This window comes from Lontra canadensis, unplaced genomic scaffold (assembly GCF_010015895.1).
Source record: "Lontra canadensis isolate GAN:19392208 unplaced genomic scaffold, GSC_riverotter_1.0 scaffold74, whole genome shotgun sequence".
NCBI lineage: Eukaryota > Metazoa > Chordata > Mammalia > Carnivora > Mustelidae > Lontra > Lontra canadensis.
In genome coordinates this window covers 2,950,563-2,964,864 of record NW_022631068.1, presented here as the reverse complement: position 1 = coordinate 2,964,864, position 14,302 = coordinate 2,950,563, and the positions used below count along the sequence as shown (strand labels likewise).

At 40.2% G+C, this 14,302-nt stretch overlaps 1 protein-coding gene across 1 annotated transcript in view; it reads right to left on the bottom strand.

Moving 5' to 3' along the window:
• Positions 1-3,174: 3,174 nt before the first annotated feature.
• Positions 3,175-14,302, bottom strand: part of LOC116881400 (L-lactate dehydrogenase C chain) — a 45,737-nt gene continuing 34,609 nt past the window's right edge. The window contains exons 7-8 of the mRNA XM_032881170.1: positions 8,472-8,595; positions 3,175-3,380 (exon numbers count right to left, since the gene is read on the bottom strand). Coding sequence (XP_032737061.1) covers positions 3,216-3,380; positions 8,472-8,595 — 289 coding nt within the window. The 3' untranslated portion in view covers positions 3,175-3,215. The remainder of the gene's footprint in view (positions 3,381-8,471; positions 8,596-14,302) is intronic.

The window sequence follows — 14,302 nt, the reverse complement described above, 5'->3', positions numbered from 1 at the left end:
CTTGGAAACCTAAGAGTGAGGAGAAACTGCAAAGCCACTTCCAGAATCGGAACTGGCCTACCGTGAGAGAGACCTTATAGAGAACTCCTGGGTCCCAGTGGGGAAAGAGGTGCTGTAGACCCAAAAGGAACAACAAAAGTGGCTGGCAAAGAAGCTGGGTGGTTTCTGGCCAGCAGCCCAACATACAAGAGGCAAAACACGGGGACTGGGGGATGGAGAAAAGGGTGGTACAGTTAAGAGGAATTAAGGAGTGAAGGCAAAGGGGCCACTCCACCAAAAATGATACAACAGTCAGGACACCTCTTCCTCCCCTAGCCCAGCTCTCAGCTCCCGGAGTGAGCCCAGGCTCCCTAGGCTCCAGCAGAAGACTGCCCCCCATGAAGTACTTCCAGCCACACTCGCACAGGTAAAGGACCAGCCACACCTGACCTGGATGTGTGCGGCCTGCAAGGGATACAGCCATCCTCAGACAAAAGAAATTTGTTCCCGCAGCGCCCATCCTCCGGCTGGTGGGCACGACCCCGCAGCGCAGCTCATGGCCACCTCCTCGGGAGGCAGACTAAAAGAATGGAGGAGGAAAATGGTAGAACTGTTTGAGGCTGCAAGAGTGAAAACCGCTGGCTACTGAGGCTGCGCAAGACCGCGTCCAGCCCGTGCGGGCCTCATGGGGTTTTCGCACACCTGGAGCAAATGAGAGGCCAGGAGGCGGGCTGTGATGTACTGCACCTGCGCCTGTCACCTGCACAGGGGAGGGCTGACAGGCTTCCGGGAGGTTCCTTGGGCTCCTGGGCTCTAAGGGCACGAGGTGCAAAAGATAACAACGAACTAGAGAGCCTCAGTTATCAGAGTTCTGCGCACCTAGAACTCATCCACTGGAGAGCTCGAGTAAATTTATTTCTAACCAAACATTGTCTGGATGTGTTCAATAGGGCTTTTTGACCCTCCACTGGGACCTTCCCCCAGAACTGCTGCAGAAAGAGAGCTGTGTGCTACTTTTAGTCACCCACAAATGTGAGCTAAAACGGAGAGAGTCAAAGTATTAAAACCCTCTGCAAAGGGGATTTTTAAAGAAGATATGAAACCCTAAGAATTTGATCAGGGCAGGGCTAATTGATAACCATTTCCACTAGTGGATGGGAAAGCTCCTTATTTATGAAGTAGTTAAATGCAGAATCCAAAATTCCCCTCTTTGTCTGGGATACACCAAGGCTTCTAGTTCTCTTGTTCCACCACGTTCTAATTGTTTTCTAACTCATTTGTGAATCATAATACATAACACACCTCTGACAAATTCTTTTAGAAGAAACAGAGCAGTGTTTCTCAAACTTCATTACCTCTCCCTTAGGGGCCTTTTTAGACTTTCTTGACCAATCGCTCAGCTCCACCCACCCCCAAAATGAAATTAAATATTAAAGAATAAGAGGGGCAGCTGGCTGGCTCAGTCCATGGAGCAAGTGGTCTTGATCTCAGGATTGGGAGTTCGGGCCCCACATTGGGTGTAGAGATGACTTAAAAATAAAATCTGAAAAAACATGAAGAATAAGATTTTGTCTGGTAGGGTAGAACTTTAGGGAGTGAAACCCTTGTAGTATCTAAAATTTTTCCCCCAACTGCCCCCCATAACCAATTTTACACTCTTGGGGGTGATATTGCCCCCTGTGGAGAATACACAATGTAGAGCAGTTTTAGTTCCTAGAATATTTCTTGTAGAAACTATAGTTTGTGCCCTTCCAATATTTGTAAAGATTTCCTAAAATGAAATTTTTAATTTGTTGTACAAAGAACAGCTTAAAAAAAAAAAAGGCAAAATCCACATTAGACTCCGGTATCCCTGCTATCCTAACTAAACTCTCTCATGATCCTATTTGAGCATTTGAGGGAAGAGCTGAAATAAGGGAAAAGAACAGAATAATGGGAAACCAATCACGTTCAGCAGCAGAGGACTAGAATGAAAACTATTCAGATTGCAAGAATAAGAGTATGAACTGTGACTCTCTGCCCAGTGGGTGCACCTCCACAAGAGGCACGTAAGTCCTTAGGACCTGCATATCCGTCTTCTAATTTTTCCCACTGGTCCTGTCCTAGCCTATTCTAAATTATTTTGGTCCTGATTTCTTAGTTTTGTTTAATTGTGTATTTTCTATAACTGCCTTAAATTGTGAAATGAAAGGAATATTTCATATATATGTGCTCTATGTATGTGTATACATACATCAGAAGTACATGTATGCATGCATACACATGTATGTCAATAATCAATCAATTGAGGCACCCTAAGTACTGTGAGATACTTGAGGACATAAATCAGGCCATACTGACCTCATAACCATAACACAGCAAGCGTAGCAGTAGTTTGCTCAACAAACGACAAGCAAATGGTCTGAACTTCCGGTGTGGCATTTCAACAGAGACACCAAATCAACTACTTGGGTTTATATGTGTTTTTTTAATGATTTTATGTATTTATTTGACAGAGATCACAAGTAGGCAGAGAGGCAGGCAGAGAGAGAGGGGGAAAGCGGGCTCCCTGCTGAGTGGAGAGTCCGATACAGAGCTGGATCCCAGGACCCTGGGATCACAACTTGAGCCGAAGGCAGAGGCTTAACCCACTGAGCCACCCAGGTGCCCCTACTTGGGTTTATATGAATTGGAATAATATTACAAGGTTCAAAGACATTTTGTTTAATTTTTTATACCATAAAATTTTATTTCTGTTTCCTTCTGATATACATGGTCTTAAAGATAAGTGCTTACTTAGTAAAGATCATACACACGAAGCCAATGAAGCATAAAGTAAATAAAGAAATTTAAATAAAGAAATAAAAAAAATAAAGAATTAAATTTTGACACAAGAAAAAAGCGCTGGTTGTTTTGTGAGAAAAATCATTTTATATTATATACTGGGTTGTTATACATATTCTACTAAATCTAAAGGCAACTCTTATATATGACACACCTCAGAGCAAAACTTGCCTCTGTATAGGTTGGGTATCATTAGAACTGAGCTATGAGACACTCAGAGAGAGAGATCTCCCATTTCCTTTTCCAAACCTTGCGGGACTGAACTTACATCATGGGTCTCCAGTGTTTTGTTTTGTTTTTTTTTAACAGATCAGATTAAAATACTTTCCAAAAAAAACCCAAAAATAAAATACTTTCAAAATGTAAAAGTCTGATATCTTTTGTTCTATGGAACGGTGAAACATTAAGAGGCTTTAAAATACCAGGTCTTTTTGGATATTCCAGAGTGTGTCTGCACTCTTCTTAAAAAGGGCCTCCTCCTCCGAATTCAAGTTAACTTTCACAACACCTGAGACACCATTTCGCCCCAAGATACAAGGGATACTGAGAAAGATTTCTTCATTTATTCCGTATAAGCCCTAAAAGGCAAAATTAGATTATTGTTCAGTAACCTGATATGGAAAAGCAATTCTGCAAGAAAGCTTCAGAATAAGAGGATACCAGAGAGACCACAGAGCTCACTAGAATCAGAGGGGGGCAGAGTAATTAATACTGATCCTAACATCCTATGACTGCGGAGTTTGTGTTCAAGGACATGAAGAACATGCCAGAGGTCTTCAAAGGCACCAAGAGAGACACCATCTACTATTACCCCTTACCAGGTCCACTTCTCTGTCCAAAGAAAAGATGTGATCCAATCCTTCATGATGCCGTTTTATCTGATAAAGGACCGCAAAACCAAGCGACCTGTGTTGGATGTAAACTACATCAAGAGAACAGTGAAGGTTGAAGTGGCTGGGAAAGTGACTGCTTTGTTTAAGCAGACCTTTACACCAGGAAGCACCACTGAGTCAGACACCAGATGCTACAGGTGACAGCTCCATTCTCCAAAGCTGAAGCCTGCAATGCAGCCTACAGGTACTCTCATGTGCCCAGCAGGGCCTTTGTCTTTCCCCTGACAGTTACCAATGGAATGAACCCCTGTTATTCTGGCTACTTCTATCCACCACTCCATTTGACTTCTATCCAGGACCTCGTGTGATGAACATGGAATAGGTGCAACCATGGCCACCACCTTATCCCTCCTGGAACCTCCAGCTAGCAGCCCTGATGTTCCCTCCGCTCCTGCAGCCAAAGCCGAGGTTGCAGAAGCAGCTTCCAGAGGTGATTACAACCGGGGCAACAAACCTACAGGCCTACATGCCCACAAACCTGTTTCTGCCACCCTCCTACTACCCCCTGGAAGAGAAGACCCAGTAGACCCCCTCACACCTCCCTCTGCCTTCCACCACTCATTGTTCTCTCCTATCCACCCCTTGGGGTTGAGTCTAGGGTTGGAGGCAGCAATGGGAAAGTCTTGTTCTCCCTCCTTCCTTCCTTATAATTAAACAGTTACCGGGAACTAGCACAGAGGGAAAGAAGAGACTCCTTGACTCTGGAGTGGTACCTTCCAGCGTCCCACAGCAGCTCAGAGCCCGCAGGTGCTACTCAGTCAAGCTTCCCTCTCTCCATCTCTGAGGATCTCAGGGTGTGGCCCTTGCTCCTGTTTCACTCTAAGTCTCCCACAGAGGGACTCTGGCTACCTCCTCCACCCCAGTGCGGTTCCCTCACTTTGGTAGGCACTTTACACTCAACCTCAAAAGCTCAATCACACCAGCCACATGTCTTCCACTGAGGGCCCCTGCCAGGCCATTCTCACATTCCCTCCTCTCTGGTCTGTGCCTACCCATGGAAGGCCACTGCCCCACCAGACCGTCAGCCCACAGTCCATTCCCAGCCGGGCTCCACCTCCAGTTACACTCACCTTCCCTTGCCTTCCCTGCCCTTGGTCATTCTGTTGCCACCTCTGTGTAACTTTTGGGAGTTTCAGCGTGAGTTGCTGGGGATTGGGTAGCATCAGAAACAAGGCCACTGTGGCTGAGGAGGAAGCCCCTCTGCTTCCCTGTTAGTGGTTTGGGGATTTGTTTCCCGTCTGCTTTCTCTGTCTTTCTTCCAGAAGGGGCTTCTCAGACTAGAACTGAAGAATGTATATTCATCCCATCATGCCATTTGCAGGCTGCTGAGTGGGATGGAGATAAGGGGCCTGGCCCTGCCTGGTCCTATGTGCTGACCATGACTGCTGCTAGTCCCTTCTTCTCTTTAGGCTTCATGCCTCGTTGACAATATGACAATATGACTCTCGAATACACTAAAATTGGCTCTCATTTGTTCCTGGACTGGCCATGAAATGAGGAAATGGCTATTTAAAAACAATTCCCTATATATTGGGAAAAAATCCAGTCAATATATTAATATGAAATAAACTGTTTGTATACCCTTATTTATTTGCTGAAAATGTGAAGTAATAAAATTGAAGTAACTGGGATAAAAAAAAGAGTACAGGATTGATTATGTTCTTAATGTCAAATGTTTTATCAAATTTTTCTTTTAAAATTTAACTTGTCCATTGATTTGTTCAGTAAGAACTACGAAATTCCCATATTACTCAATCTCAGTCTCTCCTCAGAGCATTTGACATCTCCCTGACCTTGCCTCAGGAGTGCCCTAGAGGTCATTGCTTATTCTCCCACATCTTCTGCACACCCTCAAAAGAGGAGGGGTGTGTGGTATCCGTTGTGTACTCATTGTCTCTTTCAAATCATTAGCCCCTACTCTCTTAACATTCCCCCTATTTTTTGAGGCTCGTCTACTAATGACCATTTACTAACCCTTTGGTTACTCCATCTCATTCATAAAAGACTGACACCTAGCTCACAGTTTTTCCTCTCTGCTCTGATTTCTGCGACTAACCTTGGTGACTTCATTGTCCATGTGGATAAACTAACCATAACCAAGCCCCTTTCTTTCCAGTTTCTTGACTTCTTCAGCTCATAACCCTTTCTCCCCCATCCCAAGTATCCTACTGTGGACCTTGTTAGAGAGTCCCTCCATATCCATGATTTATCCTGTAACTCTTTCACCATATACTAAGACCTTCTGCCCTATTTTAATTTTCAGTTTATGAATATTTCTTCAAGTCCTTATTATTCATTTTCTTTTTATAACTTATTCATTTGTATGTAGATCACATTTAAAGGACAAAGGTCTTGAATTTTGTCTGTGACCCTTCAGCAGAAAGGCAAACCCATTACTAACATGTGTATAAGCCAAAAGCTACACTTCCCCCATCCCTCCCCTCTATTTTCTCCCCCACCCTCTCTTTCATGCTCCAGCAAGTAAAACCTACACCCACATGAATTCAGCTACCTTCCCTCCCCATTCCTGTGCACACATCCCTGGAGAAAACTACACAATAAAGTCAATCTTTAACTAAATCAATTAATGAATACCAACCTCAAATGAGCATCCACCTAACAGTAATTCTGTTTTTTGGGGGGAGTCAAATTCTATTTCTCACTATCTACAAAGATGATTCAAAATCTTCTCAAACATCTGACTTTTCTATATATCCTCTGATTCTCAGTAGGTGATTTTGTCTCTTCACTAAAAATAAGTCATCGGATGCATCCAATGTCTAACTTATAAATCTACGGGATTCACTGCCTATCCTCTATTATCTCCTGCTACAGCAAATAGCTCTGTCTCCTCCTTTCTAAGGCTAATACCTTCATCTATGCTCTGGATCCCACCCTCTCTGCTATTACTTCTATCTTCAATATCTTCTTTTACCATCAGCATCTTATCTTTAAAAACAAAAAACAAAAAAATACAAACTTGACTGACTTGATTTTCCTCTCCAATTACTACTCTCTTTCCTTACCTTGGCAGCCAAATACCTCAAAAGAGCTGTTTAAACTTGTCTTGATTTCCTCAAAATTTCTCAAGGGACCCTCCAAAGGGACATTGGGCAATATCTGGAGACATTTTTGACTGTCAAAACTGGGGAAAGAGAGTATGCTACGGCATCTGACAGATAGAGGCCAGGAATGCTGTTAACATTCCACAATGAACGGGGCAGCCCTCCAACAGTGAAGAATTATCTGGTCCAAAGTCAATAGTGCCTAGGTTAAGAAAACCCTACTGAACTCCAATCAGGCTTTCATTCCTACTACTTCAGTAAACAGCTCCTCCTAAGTTTATCCATGACCTCTGTCACTTTATCTTTCTGGCATTTTTAATCCCAATTTAAATGACTTCTCAACATCAATCAACAGAAAACCAATTCTTTCATCTTTAAAGCATCCTCCTCTCTCTTGGTTACCATGAATCCACATTTTTTTCCCTTGGTTTTTCTTTTAACTCTCTGGCCACTACTTCTTAGTCACCTTTGTGGGCTCACACTATAAACTCAACTTTTAACATTCCTCAAGACTCAGTCTGTCTTCTCACTTTATTACACTCTCCTTAGGCAAGCTCATTAAAATTCCCAGCTGCAGTTACCAAGGGTAAGGGATACCTGTTGTCTGTGCTTGTCCAGCATCTCTTTCTTTATTGTTGGTGGTGGTGTTGACAGAAGCTCTCTCCCTCTCAGGAACTGTCTCTTTCCAAACTGACTCATACTTAGAACTTCAACTAAAACTCTTTTATAAGTTCCAGAAACTGTACCCAACTGCCTATTTCCCCTCGGATATTGAAAAGGCACCTGAAATTCAACTTGTTCATAACTGCAAACATGATCTTTAAACCTGGTTCTCCTTGAGAATTTTCTTCCTCAGTGGATATCACTCTCCATATAATGGTGCAAAATATAAACCTACAAGTGACCTTTCTCTTCCTTATTTCCTACTTAATTCCATTACCAAGTCCTATGAATGTTACCTCCTAAATACAGTGTCTCTCAAATTCATCCCCTTCTCTTCACCTCTACTACTATCCTTTCTATTCTGGGCTACTGCTCATCTTCTTGACAAGTTTCCACATGTCCACTCTTGTCCCTTTCAAATCTGTTCCATCACAGCCATAAAAATATTTATATCATGAAAACTTGCCAGTCTCTCGCTTAAATTCTTTTGGTGGCTTCCCATAGCCTTTATGGTAAGGATCCAAATCCTTTTATAAAGCTTTCAGTGGTCAAACCCTGCTTGCTTCTCCAGCCTCACGATGTACTTCCCTTCATTCTCTACATTCCAGCAACTCACCTTTTTTCAGCTCCACAAGTGCCCTCTATTTATATCGACCTCTGTTCCTCTGTATGTGTATTCCCTCTGCTTAGACTATTAGTCCAGCCTTCCAAATCAACTCCTACTCATTATTCAGAATAGATCACATTTGACTTCCTTAGGAAGTCTTCCCTTACTATTACCCATGCTTCAACCCGGGTAGTTAAATTCTCTTCTTGTATACTCTTAAATACTTGGTAGTTTTTCATCATTTCACTTATCATAATTTGTTATTATATATTTACTTTTATAATTGTTTTATTAAGTCCATTTTTTTCTTGAACTTTATGAGGTCAGGGCCTTTTTTGTTCACCACTATATCCTCAACATCTTGTATAATGCCTGGCACAGAGTAGAGAATCAACAAATATTAAAGAAAAGATGATGAATGAAGAGTCAATTTAAGCCTACCTTAACCATAGTTGAAACTGGATGCACTCTCCTAAGATTTTTCAAAATTGATCCTGCCAGATCTGTCACAGACAGTCCAATAGCCCAAGAGGTATATCCTTTAAGCCTGATAATCTCATAGGCACTATGGTTATAGAAAGTAAGAAAATCAAATTAATGGCAAATCAACTCAGAGAAAACATTATTTTTCAAGAATCCAATTTGAAGTAACCTATATGTCAATGCCACTCCCAGAGATTTTTTCTAGAAATTATTTATGAACAGGCAATAGAAGTTTCTATACTATTTTCATAAACTTCATTATTCAATTTAAGCAATAACTAACCTACCCTTCTCTTATCATAAAAGCAGAATCCTAGGGCATATGTGCAACTAAAGATGAAACTTTTTTTGAGTTTTTTTTAATTGTTGCTTAAGTATGCAAACAGAATCTGATCATCTTGAAGGTTAGCATATACATCTTGCTGACCACTTAAAGCTGTTACTAGGGTGCCAATGTAACTTTCTATAATTAAAAGCCATGCATACATATTGTTCATAAGAATAAATTATTAAATCAATAATATATGAAAATATGGAAATATGTTCATGATACATTTTCAAAGGAAAAAGGCACAGTCCTAAAGAACCTAGATATCCATCTACAGATGAATGGATAAAGAAGATGTGGTATATATATATACAATGGAATACTATGCAGCCATCAAAAGAAATGAAATCTTGCCAGTTGCAACGATGTGTAGGGAACTAGAGGGTATTATGCGGAGTGAAATAAGTCAATCAGAGAAAGACAATTATCATATGATCTCCCTGATATGAGGAATTTGAGAGACAGAGTGGGGGACTTGGGGTAGAGAAGGAAAAAATTAAACAAGATGGGATCGGGAGGGAGGCAAACTTTCAATCTCACAAAACAAACTGAGGGTTGCTGGGAGGAAGGGGGTATGGAGAGGGTGGTTGGGTTATGGACATTGGGGAGGGTATGTGCTGTGGTGAGTGCTGTGAAGTGTGTAAGTCTGACGATTCACAGACCTGTACCTCTGGGGCAAATAATACATTATTTTTTGTATGTTAATAAAAATAACAAATAAATAAGTAAATAAATAAATAAATAGAAAAAAAGACACAGTCCTAAACATTATGCAATTTCTTATCTCAGGCTCATAACAAACATCATTCATATCTATAAAAACTTTAGAATTGCATCAATACACAAAGTTTTTCACAGTGATTAATTTTAAGTGATATTACAAGTGATATGATCTTTTTTTTAAAATATTTTATTGTTTATTTAACAGAGAGAGACAGAGAGATCACAAGTAGGCAGGGAGGCAGGCAGAGACGGGGGGAAGCAGGCTCCCCGCAGAGCAGAGAGCCCGATGCGGGGCTGGATCCCAGGACCCTGAGATCATGACCCGAGCTGAAGGCAGAGGCCTTAACCCACTGAGCCACCCAGGTGCCCCACAAGTGATATGATCTTCTTTACACTTTTCTGAATTTTCCTAGTTTCTATAATAAATATGTATTCTATTTCTGCATTGCCACCCAAAGATTTGGGTGGACAGTCAAAAGCAAAGAACAAAGAGGTTTTAACTTAGCACTAAGTTTGTTTAGTTCTGAGAAAAGGATCCAAAATAGTAAAAGGAATGTTTGGCATCAGTATTCATATTGGTGGTCTTACAACCGTGTGGGCACAGTTTCAAGGCCCCAGGACTATACGCAGGACACTTGGTAGCAAAAGATAAGACATCCGATGTGTGTATGGACCACCTCAGCACAGGAAAGTTGAGACTGGACTATACTCATTGTGGTATCCTATGATTTGACTGTGGGCTCAGTTGAATCTTTAAAACTAGGGCCACAGTTAGAAGGCATGCAGATTGCTATCAAATTTAGGATTAACTTTCAGACTCTCAATTCAATATAACCAAGACTCTGTGGGGTAAGTAAAAGGAAAGAGAGGAGACTCTAATGGATGATTGATGATATATGAGTTGAAGAAAGCTCTGCAGTAGATAACTGGGGAAAAAAACTTACCAGTGAAATTTGGGTGACAGATCCACCCTCTCAGGAATTAACAAAATAGATTGACAAAGAGAAAACGGTTGAGAAAAAAAATGGCTAAAAATATAATACTTTAATTTTTAACCATCCTAATGAAAATAAAAGTGCTGCAATAAAGAGAAAGGTAAAGGAAGCAAATAGAACAAGCAGTTTTAACGCTACTATCTTAACACAAAAACTGATTGTTCTGGGGCGCCTGGGTGGCTCAGTGGATTAAGCCTCTGCCTTTGCCTCAGGTCACGATCTCAGGGTCCTGGGATCCAGCCCCACATCGAGCTCTCTGCTCAGCAAAGAGCCTGCTTCCCCTCCCCTCTGCCTGTCTCTGCCTAATTGTGATCTCTCTCTCTCTATGTCAAATAAATAAAATCTTTAAATAAATATATATATATATATATATATATATATATATATATATATATAAATGAACTGATTGCTCTGTTAAAAACGTGGAAGTGTATCCTATTAAATCATGGTGTCACTGCCCTGCAATTGTTGGTTAGCCACTGGAAAATCAGAGGCTATAATAGAAAACAGTTGGGTTGTTTTAGATAAAAAAATAGCAGTCTCATGAGGATCCTTTATAATTATAGGTTCTCTGCTAAATGACCAAGGTGCAAATAATTTAATTTGAACACTGCATTGCTGGGAGGACTAACTGGAATGTGTACTGATCTGTAATATGTTGCTGTATTTGGTATTTTTTTAAAAAGATTTTATTTATTTATTTGACAGAGAGATCACAAGTAGGCAGAGAAGCAGGGAGAGAGAGAGAGGAAGAAGCAGGCTCCCCGCCGAGCAGAGAGCCCAATTCGGGGCTCGATCCCAGGACCCCGGGATCATGACCCGAGCTGAAGGCAGAGGCTCTAACCCACTGAGCCACCCAGGTGCCCTTTGATATTTATTTTTAAAGAAAGTTCTTTTTTTTAAAAGATTTAATTAATTTATTTATTCATTTGACAGAGAGAGACAGCAAGAGAGGGAACACAAGCAGTGGGAGTAGGGGAGGGAGAAGCAGGCTTCCCACTCAGCAGGAAGCCAGTGTGGGGCTTGAACCCAGAACCCCGGGATCATGACCCAAGCTGAAAGCAGCTGCCTAACAACTGAGCCAACCAGGCACCCCACAGTATTTGGTATTTAAATCACACAGAACTTCAGTGGGAAATTGCAACAGCATTTTAAATTAGAAAGGAACTATAACATTCCCTGTGATGCAATTATTAGGAATTGGATAGACAGAGACCAATGTTGTAACATCCCTGCAAGAACTAGATCGGCGGCTCCGCTGACATTTGCAAACCAGTATTGGCTAAAACATGTTCCTTAGTGGTTGGGTTGTGTCTCTGCCTCCAGATCAGGTTATTTCTGCATTTACTAGGAAATGGTCTCTAATGGCCCCTGTATCTGGAAATATGTGGTATATGGGTAAAGGACACTTGTGTTAAGAAGAATAGGAAATGATACTATAATATTAACAGGTTTTTTTGCTAGGCACTAACTTGATCTCTTAGCCAAAGCTATTTGGTATAACAAAGGTTAGTAGGTTTCTGTAAGGAAATTTAAGAAAATAAGAGGTGCCTGGGTGGTTCAGTTGGTTAAGCATCCAACTCTTGATTTTGGCTTAGGTCATGATTTCAGGGTTGAGAGATCAAGCCCCGAGTCAGACTCCGTGCTGGGTGTGAAGCCTGCTTAAGAGTCTCTCACTCTCCCTCAGCCCCTCCCCCTCTGTGTGTGTGCTTTCTCTATCCCTCTCTCTCTAAAAAAAAAAAGAAAAGAAAAAGGAAAAAGAAAGAAAATGAAACATACTGATAAAAATAACCAAAATGAAAAGACAGTTGACCTGAAACTTCCAACTGATGTGATCTCTGTAGAAATAATAAGGCCAGAAGAGGAAATAAATTTGCTTTAGAAATATCAAACACACAATTAAATGAGTCTGTCAATACATTTAATAAGGTACAAGTGATAATAAATAAAAGTGGAAGATAGGATAGTCCAATTAACTAAGGATTACCAAAACACCTGTGAGTGATTTTGGTTACCTGTTTTATAGATCCTGGTGGTTATAGGTATACCAGCTTGTTTTTCTTATGTATAAAATATTGAAGACATGTTTGTCAAAGGAACTCTGAGGAATATATGATATAAAGAGGATCACCCAAGATCATGGAGAGGTATCATGGGTAGAAGGTTAACAGTAGGTATGGATCCTTTCTAAAAAGGCAGGTCTATCTAGGAAGATGACTTTGGGTATGCTTTTGCACGAAACAGTTTTCTAGATTAAAAAAAAATTGGTTTAAGCACTGGACAAATTCTGAAAAGATGATGAAGTAGGAAGCACCAGGATTCTATCTCCCCACCTAGACAATAACTGTTTTGTCAAAAAATCTGTCTGATATAACTATTCTGGAACTCTGGAGTCTATTAAAGGCTTGAAACTTTCAGGGGAAGGTTCCAACGGTAATTTGTAGTTAATTTCGGCCAATTTCAGCTCTTAGCACAGTAGAAGCTACTCATCCCCCAACCTCAGCAGGTAGATGTTCACATGTTCACCAAGCAGCTTGTGCACAGCCTGCAAAAAGGACCCCGGCCTCTAAATATCAAGGATCTGTGCTCTAATGGCTGATGGGTTGCTTCTGATGACAGATGTATAGAAAAGAAAGGCAGCCATTGTTGTTGCAACTTTCCCCGATCATTGCAAAAAAAAAAAGACCTGTCAACAAAGGATCTTACAATTTATATTTGGCAAAACTGTCCCTCTAAAATAAGGGAGAAATTAAGATATCCCCAAAGAAACCACAGTTGAGGGAGTTATCACCATTAGACCTGACCTGTAAGAAATACTCAGTAGAGTTCTGTAGGGTAAAATGAACAGTAACTCGAAGCCATATGAAAACATAAAGGTCTCAATAAAGGAAAATGCATGGGCAATTATAAAAAGCTAGTAATATTGTAACAATGGTTGTAATTCTACTTTTTAAAAAATAATTTAACAGACCAATACATTTTTTAAAAACAATCAAAAAAATAATATTATTGTGAATTTAGTTTGTAATTCTGGTTTTCAAAGGTAAAAGACTAATGCAGTTAAAAGAGTTATTAGCTTATTTAGAAGGCATACAATGTATGGACATGTACTTTTTTACATCAATAATCAAAAAGGATGAGGATGGAGCTGTAAAGGAGTAGAGCTTTTGTATGTTACTGAAGTTAAGCTGGTACAAATTCAAATAAGTGTGTTATAATTTTAGGATGCTAAGTGTAATACCCATGGTAACCAAAAAAAAATAACTATAATAGTTATAGAATATATACAGAAGAAATTTAAATATATCATTACCAAAAAAAATCAACTGAACACAAAAGAAGACAATAATACAGGAAACGAGGAACAGAAAGCTCTAAGGCATATAGAAAGCAAATAGCACAATGACATACTTCCCCCTAATCAGTAATTACTTTAAATGTAAGTGGATTAAAGTTTCTAATCAAAAGACACAGATTGGCAGAATGGATAAAATTACATATCCAATTCTACACTGCCTATAAGAGACTCATTTGAGATCCAAGACAAATAGTTTGAAAGTAAAAGGATTGAAAAGATATTTTATGCAAATAGTAGCCAAAAGAAAGCAGAGGTGGTTGAATGTCATACAAAATAGAAATCAAGAAAGTTTACAATAGCCAAAGAGGGACAGTATATATTCATAAAAGATTCAAAATAGCAAGAAAACATAATAATTATAAACATTTATGCATCAAATAATAAA